We start from the raw sequence: 17759 nt of genomic DNA, 5'->3' as shown, positions 1-17759 counted from the left end.
TATTTGCAATATGAAATTGCACTGATTTTTAGTTATTACACCTATATTCTATAAATGATGAAGTATTTTTTGTTCTTGTTTAATCAAAATCAATAAATGTCTTAAATATATCTTTATTTTCTTGCTTTAGTTTTTGAGGCAAAAAAGACACAGTGGTTGATAATGATAATGAATATTCAATGTAGACCTTTTGTTTTCTTTTGAAGAATAATAATTTTGCATTTAAGTTGTATTTGAAATGCATTTCATGTGAAATTTGAAGTCATTTTAAACAGGTTACACTCTTTTATGAATAACTGAATGTTAAGTACATGTTGAACATCGAGTTTCCATGAAATTGTCGATGTTTGCTCAATCTGACAAAACTGACAAACCAATAGTGAACATGTTCTTGGTATGAAAATTCATGAAGGAAATGATAAATCCTCTTGAAAGCTTTTAGGTGCTGGGCATTTATTTTTTGGACGAGGCAAGTCCTGAGAGGGAAAATAAGTGCTTTTATTGATCCCTTATGGATATTTTGCGTTATTACTTTTTATATTGATAGTCAACTATTCTGAAATAAAATAAGTAATCTCATAGGAAAAGTGTATCTTTTTGCAAGACCATGGAAACAACATAAAGACATAGAAGTCGATGAAAAATGTTCTTAAAATAGGTTGTTTTTATAACACATGGAAACAGATTTTTCTTGGAAATTTTAATGTGTTTAAACATTTTTTTTTTATTATCCAAATTTGATTTTATGCGGCTCCATTTGCCTTTAAGACCAAAGTTGTATGAGCAAGATATTCTCAACTATTTTTGCGTAAATGTTCATTATTATTCTCATATTGCCAAAATTCGATTATATGCGGCTCCGTTTGCCCTATTCAAGGAAATGTTCATTTTCAACCGCATATGACCAACAATCGATTACAGTTGAACCTCAATATCTCGAATACTGATATCTCAAATACAACGGATATGATGAAGTGATTTGTAAGTCCGAAGCCCATACTTTAAAGGTATTTTACACTCACTATCTCGGAAGTGTTTTAACAGTCCCATCTAGTTCGAGAAAACGAAGTTTTACTGTATTTACTCCGTTTGCCATTTTATGTGCAAATTCAGGTTTATAAGCACGATACTCTAGACTATTTCAAGGAAATGTCGATTTTCAGCCGCACATGACCAAAGTTCGAATTTTTGCGGCTCCATTTGCCGTTTTCAAGCAATTCAATGTTTATTATCATGATATTCTGTAATATTTGAAGGAAATGTTCATTTTCAGCCGCACATGACCAAAATTTGATTTTTGCGGCTCCATTTACCCTTTTTAAGCAAACCTAGGTATTTTAGCATGATATTCTCAACTAATTCAAGGAAATGTTCATTTTCAGCCGCACATGACCAAAGTTCGATTTTTTGCGGCTACATTTGCCGTTTTCAAGAAATTCAAGGTTTATTATCATGATATTCTCTAATACTTAAAGAAAATGTTCATTTTCAGCCGCACATGACCAAAGTTCGATTTTTTGCGGCCCCATTTGCCGTTTTCAAGCAATTCAAGGTTTATTATCATGATATTCTCGATTTTTTAAAGGAAATGTTCATTTTCAGCCGCGCATGACCAAAATTTGTTTTTATGCGGCTTCATTTACCCTTTTCAAGCAAACCAAGGTATTTATTATCATGATATTCTCAACTAATTCAAGGAAATGTTCATTTTCAGCCGCACATGACCAAAATTTGATTTTTGCAGCTCCATTTACCCTTTTTAAGCAAACCAAGGAATTTTAGCATGATATTCTCAACTAATTCAAGGAAATGTTCATTTTCAGCCGCACATGACCAAAGTTCGATTTTTTGCGGCTCCATTTGCCGTTTTCAAGCAATTCAATGTTTATTATCATGATATTCTCTAATATTTAAAGGAACTGTTCATTTTCAGCCGCACATGACCAAAATTTGATTTTATGCGGCTCCATTTGCCCTTTTTAAGCAAACAAAGGTTTATTATCATGATATTCTCGATTTTTTAAAAGGAAATGTTCATTTTCAGCCGCGCATGACCAAAATTTGTTTTTATGCGGCTCCATTTACCCTTTTCAAGCAAACCAAGGTATTTATTATCATGATATTCTCAACTAATTCAAGGAAATGTTCATTTTCAGCCGCACATGACCAAAATTTGATTTTATGCGGCTCCATTTACCCTTTTTAAGCAAACCAAGGAATTTTAGCATGATATTCTCAACTAATGCAAGGAAATGTTCATTTTCAGCCGCACATGACCAAAGTTTGATTTTTTGCGGCTCCATTTGCCGTTTTCAAGCAATTCAATGTTTATTATCATGATATTCTCTAATATTTGAAGGAACTGTTCATTTTCAGCCGCACATGACCAAAATTTGATTTTATGCGGCTCCATTTGCCCTTTTTAAGCAAACAAAGGTTTTTTAGCATGATATTCTCAACTAATTCAAGGAAATGTTCATTTTCAGCCACACATTACCACAAATTGATTTTATGTGGCTCCATTTGCCGTTTTTAAGCAATTCAATGTTTATTATCATGATATTCTCTACTATTTGAAGAAAATAAAAATTTTCAGTGGCATATAACTAAAATTCGATTATATGCGGCCCCGGTTGGCTTTTCGGCCGAATTAAGGTTTATGAGCACTATATTCTCTAATATATAAAGGAAATATTCAATTTCAGCCGCATAATGAAATTCGATTATCTGCGGCTCCATTTGCTTTTTTCCTGCAAAATAAGGTTTTTGAGCAACTATTTTATAAAAATGTTCATTTTTCAGCTGCATTTATGAGGCTCTATTATTTGCCTTCCTCTTGCAATATATTTAATACGTCTTGAGTGTTTGAAATATTTCTACAACCAAACTTTATGCAAGGGCATGCTCTACGTACAAACATTTTCTAGGCAAGCTATTAACAAACAAGTTGATGAAACAAGGATATCAACAGCCCCGTTTGAAGACAACAGTTCGCTGGTCTATACAATGACCTTGTCGGCACATACAACCTATCATTAAATGCTAACTGAGGTTTTTCATATAAAGTTTATACACTGATTTTCCAACTTTTTCTCGTACTTTGCACAACCATGAGCAGACGGCATGTACTTTTTTATATAGAGGTCCGTGTTTGCTCTGCTCCAGATTTGTATTATTTCTATGGCCATATGAGATTGAGTACTGTTCGTTAACATCATATTTCATTTGACATCTCTGAACTACTTCTCCAATTGTGTTTCATTGATTTGTAATCCTTATTTAATACACTTTGAAATTGCAACAAAGGAAACTAAAAAAACACAAGCATAAAATATAATGTTTCTTTATTTTCAGTCATTTTAATACTATCAGAATTATGTTCATTATTAATATTAATGAATGAATGAATGAAAGTGATACAGAAAAAAATGTAAAACAGGATATATTTGTTGGAAATTAAAATTTGAATAAAGTACTATATAAGATCTCAAATTACCCCTTTAAATGAATGTTTATACAGATTTATTGTTTAAATCAATAAATGTAACATACAGTCATGATTTTGAATTTGACCAAAAACAAATTGACATCATGATGGCAAATATAAGCTCTTTATCTTTAAGAACAGCAAAAGTGTGATTTAAGCTTCGAGTTCATTGTCTACTATCATTGCACATGAAAATGTACAGCAAAACTAACAATGACAAAAATAAAATTGGATAAACAGATTGAAATGGAGTGAATAAATAACAAGTCTGTATCAGTTTGTATAATATTCAAACATGATGATAAAAAGATGATTAAAAGGAGTGTCTCGGGTTTTTTTTTGGAAATCTACAAGGTGAACTTGACCTTGCACCTAGATTTTGCCAAACAGACATGAGTCACAATACAGATATATATCTTGAATATAATACACTCTCAAATCAACTTCCGTGCTCAATTTAACCTTGTATATACCGATCAAGCACAAACGGACAATGAAAAATAGACAAAATGATTAGAATATACCCTTAACATTTGGGGTGGGTAAGAGTTGGGTGAAATACTGATTTCATTCAGTTTCACTATCATCCGATTCAGATAAGTCAGACATGTCTTCAAATATACAATCTAATTCAATAAAATCTGTCTGCAGAGGCATATCGATAAAAGAGTGAATTTGACTCTCTGCACTTTTATCGGAAAATTCAGATAAACACAAACGATATCTTATCCACTGCTCTTCAGCTTTCAACTTAAACATCATAAGCATATGCTTACGACCAATTTGATATCTGTCATCTTGTGTGGCTTCCACTATAAGATTTAATAAATGTTGATTTTCATCATCAATATGATTCAACAAAGCTTTGACCTCTAGCATTCTCATTTTTTCCTGCTCCATTGCATGCTGGTAGAGGGAGTAGGCCTGGCAAGCCTTTATTTTGTCTTCATCGAGGAAAGGCGAAACATTCAAATCCTTGAAGAATGTAGCAGATGGTGAGCTGACTCCTTTCACTGAACTTGCTATTAAATTCTTTAAGGCTTTTCTTTATCTTTTCACTGTTGGAAGACAGCTGTTTGGAAATTCTTTTTGCCATCTCTTGTCCATCTGCCAAAATTACACAAAAGCATTAGATAATAACATGCATGAGAGATTACCTGCACATATTAGTGCAGTCACCCAGTATGCAGTAGTACATATGTAGGGCTAAAGAAAACTATCAAAAGTTAAACAATGTACTAGAAATTTAAACAAACATGGCTACAAATAGACCAAAGGTTTTTACTGTGCAACCTTAGTTTAGTTCTTGAGGATTTAGTTGTAATTATCATTAAAAATAACCGTAATCTCTGTTATTTTGACGAATTGAAAAATTGACAATTTCTTGTTTATGGAAATTAATGAGCAAAATTTTGAGAAACATTAAATCAAGAGTATTCAGTTATAAATATAAGAAAGATAAACAAAATTTTCTTATCAAAGTATTTCTTCAGTAAAGACAGAATGTATTGCCTTTCATTAGCAAACATTTGTAGTTTTTTGAGATGTCCTTGCTTTAGTTTGTTTTTCGCTGATTCGGCTAGCTCTTCTTTCTGGTCATCCAAACTTTGTACATTTATCTGCTTGCCTACTTTCTTCATTTCATTTTCTGTTCTGCAAAAGAATTTTAAAAAGTCAAAAAACCATAACAGAATCAAAAACTATTACAATCAAAAACAAATCCTTTCAATATTTTTTTTATTATTTTGATAGTTTTCCGTTAGTAATCATTTTCAAAAAGATGCAGATTCTTTATTCTAAATGGATATCTAGGTTTAACAATAAATATTGCAAAATAACATTGAAAATTGAAAAAAATATATTATAAGTTTTTGTCTTCAAACTTGCCTTCATTACTAGGCAAACCTCATTATCTAAAATTTGTTAAACTTAAAGATATCTGAGGATTTGAGACAATAAAAATTACAAACTACAAAGAAAAAGAGGGACTGTCATAATATTGTGACATATCCCTTGTATTCAAGATGTTAGTGTTTGAGCTAATTTTTTTTTTTTGGTTGACATCCATCATACACACACAAATATGACTTACTTTTGAAAATGGTCTTTAAAAAGTACCTTTTCATCCTCAACATTGGAATCAGCTAACATTATCCTGCACAACATAATATTAAAGTTTACATATCAAAAATCATATGAAATAAAAACAGATGCAGAGAAAATATGTTTTTGTTTAAATACTTCAAATAAGTCAAACTTCATTATCTCAAACTGGATGGGGCAAACAAAAACAATGTCAATACTTCAAATAAGTCAAACTTCATTATCTCAAACTGGATGGGGCAAAGAAAAACAATGTCAATTTTGTTTTTTAAAAATCATTTTAAGAGACTGAAAATATTTACGACTTTGTCGTAAGTTCTTTTGTAAAATAAGTTCAGCCATTACCTGTATACATGTACAAGTACCACATGTATATAGGTAATGGCTATAAATTAATACCACACATGAAACAAAATTTCAGTCTTTACTTCACCATTCTGAATTGCTTGATCTACTACTACAAAACAATTAAACTTGTCTGTTACTTAACAAACAAACAAAAATTAATAATGAAGATTCTAGAAATAACCCTCCATTGGTCTTTCAAGGAGTTCTACTAACCTCTGTGTAGCAATCTGCTTGGAGAGCCAACAGTATCTTTCATCTGGTGTTAAACTGACTGTGAGAAATGGATAATGAATTCAGCATTAACTGGTTATTCATAAGCAACGTGTAAAAAAAATACATGTTTGCTTATACATGTATATACACCAGGCTTGGGGCGAATTACATTGTAAAGTAATGCATTACATTACCATTACTTCATGAATTTGGGCATTAAATTACCATTACTTGATTTTCTTGAAGTAATGCATTGCATTACCATAATATGAGTAAAGTAATGCATTACCATAACCATTACTTTTTTTTAAAGTAAAGCTAATAAAGAGTTTTTGCAAATGTTTCAATATTTGAAACATTTGCAAAAACTCTTTATTAGCTTTATTACAACGCTCTTTAACATATCTACAGCTTCATGCTCAGTATAAGGTTCAAATTCAATGAATAAACAAGAGTCATTCTGTATTTGAGACATTTGGCATGATACAATATCAGATATGAAATAGAGACACAGGATAACATGCGTAACAAAAAACAATTTATGAAATAATGTTGCGGTTTTTAAAAGCTAAATAAAGATACATCCCCAGATTACACAAATCTTTATAATTTTGGGCACTTAATTTTATTAATTTATAAACAGATGATTTTTCCGAGTTATATTTCTTAATATATTTTAATCGTATTTCTTTTTACGGAGGACACTTTAAAACAAAAGATTGCTGTTGCACTTTACGATCGAAGTTTCAAAGGGTTCATCTTTTAAATGCATCCATCTTCCGGGCTTTACTAAGCTTGGACTAGAAAATACTGTTTGACGATCTTTATCTTCGGATATATTAAGTGCAATAATAGATTAAATACATAAATCTTGTATTTTCTATCAGTCCAAACTAATGTACAGTGTAATTAATATACAAAAGAGAGAGAGAGAGAGAGAGAGAGAGAGAGAGAGAAAGAGAGAAAATAAGTAAAATTATTTTCAAATGGGTTATAATATTGGAAGTGATATTGATTTTCATCATGGATGGACAGTGCATTCATTTTGCTTTTAAAGGCGCATGTCCGTCTCCTATTCTATTGTGACATAGCGAAGGGAAGGGGATTGGGGTGTTTAGCACTTCTTATAACAATAGATTGTTTTGATACTTAGATTATCCTGGGGGCTTAGTGTGTTGTTGACCCATTTCTTATTAAAGTGCAAACTAATTGGAGTAAATTGTTTAAATGGTTAAAAACTTTTAATAACAACACTCTTAAAAATGTTATAAAATTGTGCTGTTATCTTTAGTAATATAAACAATTCAAAAATGAATTTTAAAAAACCTTTTTTAATAAAACAAGTACAATTAAAACATTTTTTTCTTAATTAGAATTATTTCTTTCTTCTTTAAAAATAATTTTAATCAAATTCAATTTCAACTATGCAGTTATTCATCATATTTTTTAAAGTGAACATGCATAAATTTGCATAGTAATGCAAAGTAATGCCATGTAATGCCAGCATTACACTAGATTTTGGAAAGTAATGCATTACATTAGCATTACTTGTAATGCTAACTTTGAGGCATTACACATTACTAGCATTACTTTGAAAACATTACCATTACATTTAGCATTACCCCAAGCCTGATATACACACACCATTGACAAATGCATGTATATCTTTACAAGCTTAATACTCAACAGTATTTACCAGTAAATCTTACCAGAAACTTGTCTTCCACTTCTTGATAACTCTTTCCAGAGTAAAATCCATTCTGCTGCACTGCCTTCAAAAGATAACCATTTTTGGTAAATGTATATGGTTAAGTAAGATCATTGATAGTCTCCCCATGTATTTTCCTCAATATTTCTTTTTATCTATCAAACTTCGTTTACAACATACCATCATGCTTTGCTTCTACAGCAGTGAACACGTCTCTGGTTTCTTGTTGCAATTTTTTGGCTTTCTCAAGCATGGCCTTTTAATCGTTCCCCGAAATATAATTTAAAGTTCAAATTATCAATCAACTAGCAGCATAATCAGTGTGTCAAATTATGAAAACATTTTAATTAATAAATAAATAATGCAGCGCTTCTTTACCAGTACATAATAATCCACCCCCGAATATGAAAATGTTTAAAATAATATCATGTAAAACCAAATATACCTAATTTTTCCTTTATTCTGTTTGAATAGTGTTCTAATGCATCCACTAACAAATAGTGTCTGTTTGACACAGTCATTTCTTTTGTGATAGAACTGAATTTTCTGAGGTAGGACCACAATCTCGCGACACCATCATTAAGTCCAGTTCCCTCCACAAACCTTTGACCAAATTCAAGCTAAAAAAAGGTTTGTTAAGATTTACTTTCTGCTTTTTAAAACAAAGTCAAATCTGGAAACCAACGCCTTTAAATTTAATTTGGAGACAAATCTCTAAAGCAGAAATTATGCAGAATTCAGTAGGGTTAATCCTTTCTTAATATATACACTATCAGAAGTAACGGATCATCGACACATTTTGAGAATTAATACGCAAATACTTCTGAACTTTGCAATCTCGAACACTGATATCTCAAATACCATTGTCAAAATGATTAAGAAGTTTAAATTCCTTCTTCTTTAAGTATTTTAACCTAAATATCTTGAATCCTTGGATATCTCTGAGTTTTTTCTCAGTACCTTGATTTCAATATAACGAGGTTTGACTGTATATTTTTTTCTGACTAGTTTCCACTGTAGGTTGGTCTTCATTATAACAAACAAATAAGAGTTTACAAAAGTTTGCAGCTTAAAAAATGCTACTTAAAAAGAGGAGTTACAATTACAGTTCTTATTGAATAATATCAATATAATGTACTTCTCAATTTCAAATACCCCATTCACTCCAATAATTGCATATGACTACTAAAGCTAGTGATTTCCAATAAAAAATATCTTTCCAAATACTAAACTTCAATCATATTCTGTCACGTACAATACTATGCAATGTATATAAAAAAAACATACACATATAATTCTTATTTTTAAATTTAATTTCAAAATTGCTGGTAAAGGATTCCAGTATTCTTAATACAGTGTGCTGACTTATTAGATTAAGCCAACAGTGTACTTTGATCCAATAGATTTTAATAGAGCATACCTGGCATGCTATATTATGTGCATAACTGTGAAACACTGGCACAACAAACTTAAAATTTGCCTGTAGGTCTTTGTTTTCTTTCTAGAAACAAAAAAAACAATATAAAGAAAAATGAAATAAGACAGGTAAAAAATAACTCATGAGTTTTCATACTACTTATTTTTATTAACTATACCTGCAAGTGTCTCTGAAGGCTACATGCTATGTCATACATAATAATTCCAGCTCTTTCATCCTGTTCAGAATTGTCAACCAAGTGTTGTAGGAGGTGCACTGAATATGCCAATCTAAAAAAATTTAGTATAATACATGTATAAGCAGACTGTTACTTGTGGCACATTTTAATTATCAACAACTCAGTCAAACCTCATTATCTTGAACTTAAATTACTGTAGAAGCAGAAATATTTGTTGAGGATTTAATTTTGTTATTTTTGTTGACAGTTTAAATCAACGAAATTAAATTTATGACAAATTTTTAACCCAACTATCAATAGACACAGAGTTGATACACAATACATATAAGGAAAATACGATATGTGACAAAATTGAATGCCAATGAAATTATATTTGGTATAATAACAACACAATTTCAACCCAAGGAAAATATATGCTTCTATAGTATTTTTTATGGCGTCGAGCGAAGCTCGAAAGCCATCTAGGGATCGTACGTCCGGAATTTACATTTTTAGGAGCCAAACAACTCAAATGAGTGCAAAGTTTTCGTATGTGTTCGAAGAAAAATAGATGACATACTTCAATTTCGAGCAGAACTGTACGTCAACAAAACAAGTTTGCAGATTCGAAATGGTTGCCGTCTTTAAAAATGTTCACATTTTATTGAAAACAAATATGTCTCGGTTTCAGCGGATGAATACACTAGCACCGAGACACATGCGATAGCTGGGCTTACATACTCAATTTGGTTATGAAATGTTCTAGCCTGCAAAATAGATTATTTTGATACATATCGAAAATTGACAATGCACAAATGTTTGATCTTGTAGAAACAAAACTTCCTAATCGAGCGATAAGTACATCTACAACCAAAAGTTATTTTAAACCAACTACTGAACTACTTTCACTTTGTAAACAACGTGAATGGGTGCTTTCCTTTATCTACCCCTGATCTTTTCGGCCCGTGTCATTTGGAACCTTGTGAATTTTAGATGAAATTGATAATAAGAGACAGAGTGGTTATCAGCAGTATACAATATGTAGAATTAAACACAATAATAATTTTAATATTTATTTTCATAAAAATAGAGAAAAAAAATCTAAAAAAATTTTTAACTCTAAGATATTTCTATAAACTTAAATTTTTAATTGAAATTCCAAACTTTTTAAGAATTAGGTGAGCAAATTTGTAAAAAAAACATGCATAATATACGAGGAAGGGGTCAGGAAAAATATATGTACAAAAATAAATTACACAGGAAAAAATGGTCCTACATGCACAACTTCAGTCTGTTCACAGGTCTTCTAATTCTCATTGACCTTCTATGAGGAGCAGCTGAGGTGGTTGAGGGGGGCGTTGTCGTGGGGGAGCGTTGTATGGGTAGTTCCCTAATGTATTGGTGTAGAGCTGCAGCAGGTATTGGCCTCTCTTCATACGCGACACACTCTTTCTACACAGATTCTGTGTACTTCACATGTACAAAAAAACCATAAAGTGGGTGAAACATTGTGTATCAAACATACATGTTTTGCAGCAGTAAAATAAAAATCTGCAAAATTACAGATACTGTGAACTTCACATGTACATTAAAAAACCATAAAGTTTAATATTCATTGTGTAAAAAAAAAAATCTGCTAAGATATTGTGTACTTCACATGTACAAAAAAAAGAATATTAAGCTGTCAAAATATGTACTTTGCATCTATTAAAGCATCATTTGCATAAAAGAAAAAGTCAAATGCTGTTGCGTCTCTCAAAAAAAAATGACTTGACATAAGATTACACCTATAATTGTTAATTTACAAAGCAAGTTTCTTGGCCATTTGCTATCTGGTACGCTTAGCAATAGTCCCTTCAGGGGTATCCAATGGCTTAGTAGAACAATCAGTACTGGGTGTGGGGGTGTGGCAGTGCTGCTGCTAGGAGTGGTGTAGAAGGAGGGTGGACTATGTAGCTGTACTACCAAATCGGCTGGTTGGGGGGTTAATGTTGGCTGTGGTGTAGCAGATGCCTGGGGTACAACAGGGTTATCCTCAGTATCCTGTGGTGTTGGTTGTGGTGTAGCAGATGTCTGGGGTACATCGAATGTATCCTGGGTATCCTCATGTGTTGCAGCTATACATAGGTCGCAGCGAGAGTCCTTTCCTAACTTGCGTAGTAGCCACCTTCTTATAGTCAGCAATATGATGATTAGGGTACTGAGAACACATCATGCAAGCATTCATATCAAAATATAAAATAAATACTTCTGCAAAACTTTTAAACTCTGTCAAACATTACATAGTCGTGATCATTATCATCATCAAATGTTGATATGTATGCATGTATTGTTTTCCACTCTATTTCAGACTTTTTGTAGGTAATCTACCTTTTCTATTTATAATGTGCTGTCTCGATTTCTTTGTGTAAATCTTAGTTTCTTAAGTTTATCTTTCATTAAAATTAACATGCAAGCACAAATACAAAAACTAAACTAGAAGACTAATTGTTCTCGAACAATTAGAGGTCTTTCCACGTGCCTAAATCAAAGTTTGATATATTAATTAACTGAAATGTGTTTCAAGCAAATGAATGAATTTTTTGATTTACATGTTGCTCAAAATGATTTAAAAAATAGGTAAAAAATGAAATGAAATCTGCATGTTGTTTATTGTGTTTAATAGGGTGAAAACACGAAGTATCTTCTATACTTATAAATTAAGACATTTTGCCAATAAGCTAAAGCATGCCTGTACCAGAGTAACTGCTTACACATTTGGTATTTCAACACAAGAAATATGATGTCCGTAAGCTATAATTGAAGTTTACCTGATAAGTAGTTATTGCAAACTTAATTAAAAACCTACTTTCAATTTCGATAAACCAGCCCGAAATAGCAAAAATGAGAGTTAGGTGGTGGACACGCTTTGGTGGATCCAAGTCAGTGGAAATCTGAATTGAAATACATGCTTACAATTAAATGATATTGTATGATTACGCAAAGAGTGAATATCTTTACTGGGAACTTACTTGCAGTATACATAGAAGTTAAGATTCGACAAATGTTGGATAAATAAAACAAGGCAATTCTTTTCTTGAATGTGCGATTTTAGTTTTGATGGATAGAACGCTTGCGAAGCACGACCTCTGGCGAGAGAATGGAATAGAACTTTCCAGAACGGAGTAACCAAGAACGCGGTTTGACTAATGAACGTCATGGCAAATACTCTGTATAAACAATTCATCAAGCATTACCGGCAGATACATGTACCTTAGATAGGTCATCTTTGGTTAATACAAAAAAGCTACTATACAAAGTGGAACAATTTGATGCGATTTTAATTTTGGTGGAAAGAACTTTCAAGAACGGGGTGCCTTGGAACGCGGGTAGACTAATTAACGTCAAGGCGGAAGATGTAGGGCGAGTTAGCCATCGGACAGATACTTTGGATCTGACAACTTTGGTTTAAAATAACGTAATAAAGATGCGTACGCTAGCGATTTTTTAATTTCATATATTTTACAGCACGACAGGTTGGTAGAGTAGTAAACATTATACATTAATTTGTAAATCATGAACAGTCTATTCTGCAGTATGAATGATGTATGCATAAAACGGGGAAGTTGAATTGGGGGAGGGGGTGGCCTCCTCCCAAGTTTTTTTTATTCACAACAGGTATATTTTTTACTGAAATTCTGTTTTGGGAGAATGGTAAAAACAATAGTAAAATTTGACTTAAAGAACAAAATTAAGAGATACGACGCACTAAATACCCACTTACGTGTTTGAAATAAAATAAAAATGTTTGTTATTTTTTGTTTCCAGTTAGCTGCAAGACTTCTTTTAATATTCAGCCATGCAGTTTTGTTTTTATTTCAATTTAAAAGAATAGGCTAAGAAAGCAATTAAGAAAAATTTCGGATAAAGCATGTACAACAATGAACAAACCCCCCCCCCCCCCCCCCCCAAGGTTCATCATTATAAGCATTGTATCATATTTTTGTGTAACGTGTTAATTCCCGCACTTGCGCGGGATATCATCTAGTTTCATAAAAATGTCTAAAAACATCCGCAATTTAAGTCGACCACCATAACTTTTGATATATACATTTCTTCCTAATATTCACTTTTTTATTCAGAATGAAATATATTTTTTTCTTTAAACTACACGAGCGCAGTTACGTACATTTTGCTATGTATTTTGTCGTTTGCAATTTACGGCATACACAAATGCAATAGTTTTGGGCCAGAACTATCTCAGTTTTTATGTGCCATAAATTGCAAGCGTTTAGCGTAGGAGGAATTATAGCCACAAGGCATGTCAACGCGGATTTTACCGAAGAGCTACAGATCGGCAGCTAATGGCGCACCTTTTATTGACCAGTCTAACAGAATGTATAGTTTCATATCTCTTGCAACTTGACAAGTTGAGAATTCAGATGTTTGGTTGAACAGTACATATATCTTTGTAAAAGTCATGCAACAATTTAAATTGGAACTGTAGACTTTTCAAAAACATTCAACCTTTACTATATCCATGATCGTAAAAAAGGTATTATGTTACCATGTTGGTTTAACAAATATTAAACGCCAATTGTAAGCTAGTTTTCCCCGAATAGTGTACAAATAATTCCTTCATTCTTGCAAAACAATGAAAATGTTTCATGGCGAAACGATGCATTCTCAAATTCATCAAAATAAAATATAATTCAGGTTCTTTCATTTTTTTAAATTTTGAAATACATAAATAGTCTCTTCTCACTCATTCATTTCATACATACATTTTAAAGTACCCTGATCTTAGTATGCAAATTTATTATGAACTTATTTAACTGAAACGTAAAATGAAAGGATAAACATTAACAAAATAGGGGAAACAGTATGAAAAAACACCAAATATCTGAATAAAAAATATTGTCCAAAATGATTTTGCATGTTTTGTTTTTAAAGTAACTGAACTTAAAGTACCGAACCCCCCCCCCCCCCCCCCCCACCCCACCCCACTCCTTTGGATCAAGGTACTTTAATGACTCTCACAGTTTCTCACATTTTGGCCTTCTTCACATCTCTGAAAAGAAAAAATAAGATTATTAGAAATTCATTTACAAATTGATAAAGCAGGCGAAATATCACATAGCTTTATAAAATGATTAAAGATAATAAATTTGACTTACATTTCACAAATTTCTCCATTTCTTTTCAGTCCGGTAACCTTTACCGGACTGAATTGTCTGCCTGGAAAAATCTTAGCAAGGTTGTCCTTCGATATTGTCAGCATCATATCGTTAATCTCAATGAGATTGCTGCAATGATTAATTCATAAATATCAGTTGGATAGAACATGGATGTAGACAATTGGGTTATGTTTATTGGGTTTTTTGCCTTGTTAAATGAAATCAAATCATTTAAATGTGATATTTTTAAAAGCTCTCTTTTAAAATCATTTTAATACCTTACTTTGACAAACGTAAAAAGGTGGCATGGCAAGGAAAATTATGTTAGAAAGAAATTAAAACAATAAATATAATCAATGTAATAAACATCAGCAATAGTTTTAGAACGGAAGATGCATTTAAAAAAAATAAAACGAAAGGCAAAACCTTTCTAAGAGAAAAAGAAAGTAGTACCTGGCAAAGGACACAGACTCGACCACCCCCTCAAATGTTTCCTGGAGTTCTGTGCATTCATATGGCTGCAATTGTTAATCAATATCAATCAATATTAGAGTCTGATGAGGCATCAAAATAGCATCTTCATATGAAGAAATTCGTTGACAATATTTCAATATTTTACTTAAACTAAATAGAATTCATTTAATTTTGAAGCAATACTTTTGTCTCTATGTATAGATATTACAATGACTTTTTTGATAGCAAAAACAATTGTGACGAGACAGTGTATGCATTTTATCTCGAACTTTGTCAGAGGGGTGGACGAGTAGCACCTCTGCTTATTGAAGTCGTTACTGGGGACTATATTTCGGACAATATACATGTCCTCAGCAACGACTTCCAGGTCTGTCTCCTTACCCCAGAGGGTAAGGAGAGCAGACCGACCGTCCATGGACAGCTGCACCTCCCTTCTTTGCGAACCGGTGGACACCACTCCCGTCTCACCAATCTAAATTTAAAATCAATTATTAGAATAGTACTCACTTGTACATACTCAAACAGACAACGACGCAAATGATATTTACACTTACGCTTTTTACTTGGACCGGGCCAAGCGACAGTCGTGTGCTGTTAGCAAATGACGATGCGTCAGCCATGTTGTAGGTTGTAGGATTAAAAAAATAATTTCTGATTTGTTTTTCCTCCTTGGTCAGTTCGAATGAGGTGTCCATTATCTATAAAATATATTTAGATCACTATTCAATATTCCTATTATTTTCGTTGATATACATCCTCTCGTCGTGTGTGTGTGTGTGTGTGTGTGTGTGTATTTGAGCGTTTGTGTGTGTTTGCCATTATTTTGTTGTTGTATTATAACTGTTAAAATATTTTTGAAGAAAAAGGGATGCAATTTCGTAAAATGAAAATACTTACGACCGAGTCCGCCTTGAGCTCAATGCCAAATGTGGGGTGGCTAGTGGCATTCAGAATTTTGTATTTCTTTCCAGGAATTAAACTTTCAATGGTAGATTTTTTGAAGCTGGAAACATTTCGCACAGCCCTCTCCCCCTGAACAATCGCTGGCATATAATACTTGATGCTCCGGCCAGATGAGTCGAAACGGCTCTTAATTGTTCTCATCGTAAATTGATGTACAGTGCTGCTATCCTGAAAGTTGACAAGGACATGTACACTCTGAGATTCTGAAATTGAAGAAAAATACTATGAATAAATATCTAGAGAAACGAATGAATATATGCATCTATTGACACAATTTAAATGTAAATTGTACGTCCTGAGGCAAAAAAAGAAAGCACAACAACAACAACAACAAACACGGTGTAGTAAAATACTGATGATACATATATTATAGAATGAGAGAGAAAAGCAGGGAATACTTCATTAAATAAATCTGCAAAGTCACATGACTCAGTGTGAATACACACCAGAAACTCACTACAGTGTGTATTTCTTCCTTATTTACCCGAAAGTCAATACATCTAGCTAGTCATGTAATCGACTGAAGATTCAAAGGAAATTTACCACATAAACCATTTATTACTGAACACACACACACACACACACAGAGAGAGAGAGAGAGAGAGAGAGAGAGAGAGAGAGAGAGAGAGAGAGAGATCTAATAACTTCAGCAAGCTGCAAGACGAATTATTCTAATACATGAATAAACTCCATCCTCTAGATCAACTCCTTAACATTTGCCTCAGGCTAATCTAATCAATTCATCATGGTATACTCAAGATGCATATATTGTCAAATTTGTGGAGATCAATATATATTAAGAGAATTCTGGATAAATAAGATTGAACTGCATTTCACACTTTTCTCCACGTATGCACGTTTTCTATTTAAACTACATTATATTTAGCACTAAACCCTACTTCGATACAAAGACTCTTATGTTAATTACATTATATATAATTCAATTGTGTAAATTCATTCCACATTTTATGTTATAAGTATTGTAATTTGAAACATATACGAGTAATATATCTTGTCAAAGGACATGCACAGTCTAGTACCATTGCAATTTGTATGCTTTTATTAACTGTTTTGCCTATAAAAGACTTTACACATTCACTGTATGACTTATATAATTAGGATTTCTTGCTGATTTTTACGCACCCTATCAAGACTGAATTTATAAGAAAATCTAATTGAATTGAAAAGTCTTCATGTGTGTTTCATTTCTTTAAAAACATATACTGTTTAAATTAAATCAATTCCTATTTGCCACCTGCTTTGTAAAATCTAGACCTGTAGACTTTGAACACTTCTTCAAACATAAATCAACTACAGAATCTTAATCATAATTCATTTTATTTAAGGATCAAACAACTTTTGAGCTAAAATTTAAAAGTGTTTTAATTTTCGAGGGAGGGTCCGAACACCCCTTTGCTCCTGCTGTCAAATGTGTGTAATGAAGCTTGTCGTACATCTAAAACTGCTTGGTTTTAGGTTTCATGTGAAGTTTTTAAAACAATAAAATCATATGCAAATCAAATAGGGTTTATACAGATCTGCAACTCAATTTGATCAATACTTACATGTATCAGCCAATTTTCATCAGATTGTGATGGTCTGCCTTGGATAACTGCATGCACTTAGATGTTTTGTAGAGATTATTCATGAGCATGACCTTGTCAAAATTTTAAGGCATGGTATTATTGACTGTTTTCATATTTGAAAATACC

At 32.3% G+C, this 17759-nt stretch overlaps 1 protein-coding gene and 1 pseudogene across 1 annotated transcript; both read right to left on the bottom strand.

Annotated features, from left to right (window-relative positions):
- Positions 1–3352: 3352 nt before the first annotated feature.
- Positions 3353–10980, bottom strand: LOC128170006 (uncharacterized; annotated as a pseudogene).
- A 3462-nt stretch (positions 10981–14442) lies between these two features.
- LOC128170004 (uncharacterized) lies at positions 14443–16149 on the bottom strand. Its single transcript, XM_052835999.1, has 6 exons — positions 15982–16149; positions 15639–15782; positions 15346–15556; positions 15064–15127; positions 14611–14739; positions 14443–14504 (listed from the first exon to the last, which is right to left on the bottom strand). Exons 1-6 carry the CDS (start codon positions 16132–16134, stop codon positions 14480–14482), a joined length of 726 nt encoding a protein of 241 aa, XP_052691959.1. The 5' UTR covers positions 16135–16149; the 3' UTR covers positions 14443–14479.
- Between the last annotated feature and the right edge of the window lie 1610 nt (positions 16150–17759).

The sequence above is a fragment of the Crassostrea angulata genome, unplaced genomic scaffold (assembly GCF_025612915.1).
Source record: "Crassostrea angulata isolate pt1a10 unplaced genomic scaffold, ASM2561291v2 HiC_scaffold_277, whole genome shotgun sequence".
Lineage (NCBI taxonomy): Eukaryota > Metazoa > Mollusca > Bivalvia > Ostreida > Ostreidae > Magallana > Magallana angulata.
The sequence above is the reverse complement of the archived record's forward strand: the minus strand, read 5'-3'. Positions and strand labels throughout refer to the sequence as shown.

Excerpts from the sequence above, each read along its gene's own strand:
- LOC128170004 (XM_052835999.1), bottom strand. The coding sequence starts at position 16,134 with ATGCCAGCGATTGTTCAGGGGGAGAGGGCTGTGCGAAATGTTTCCAGC. Across the intron at positions 14,740-15,063 it reads GAGTCTGTGTCCTTTGCCAG|CAATCTCATTGAGATTAACG; the intron begins GTACTACTTTCT and ends TAATCATTGCAG. Across the intron at positions 14,505-14,610 it reads AATGGAGAAATTTGTGAAAT|AGATGTGAAGAAGGCCAAAA; the intron begins GTAAGTCAAATT and ends TTTTCTTTTCAG.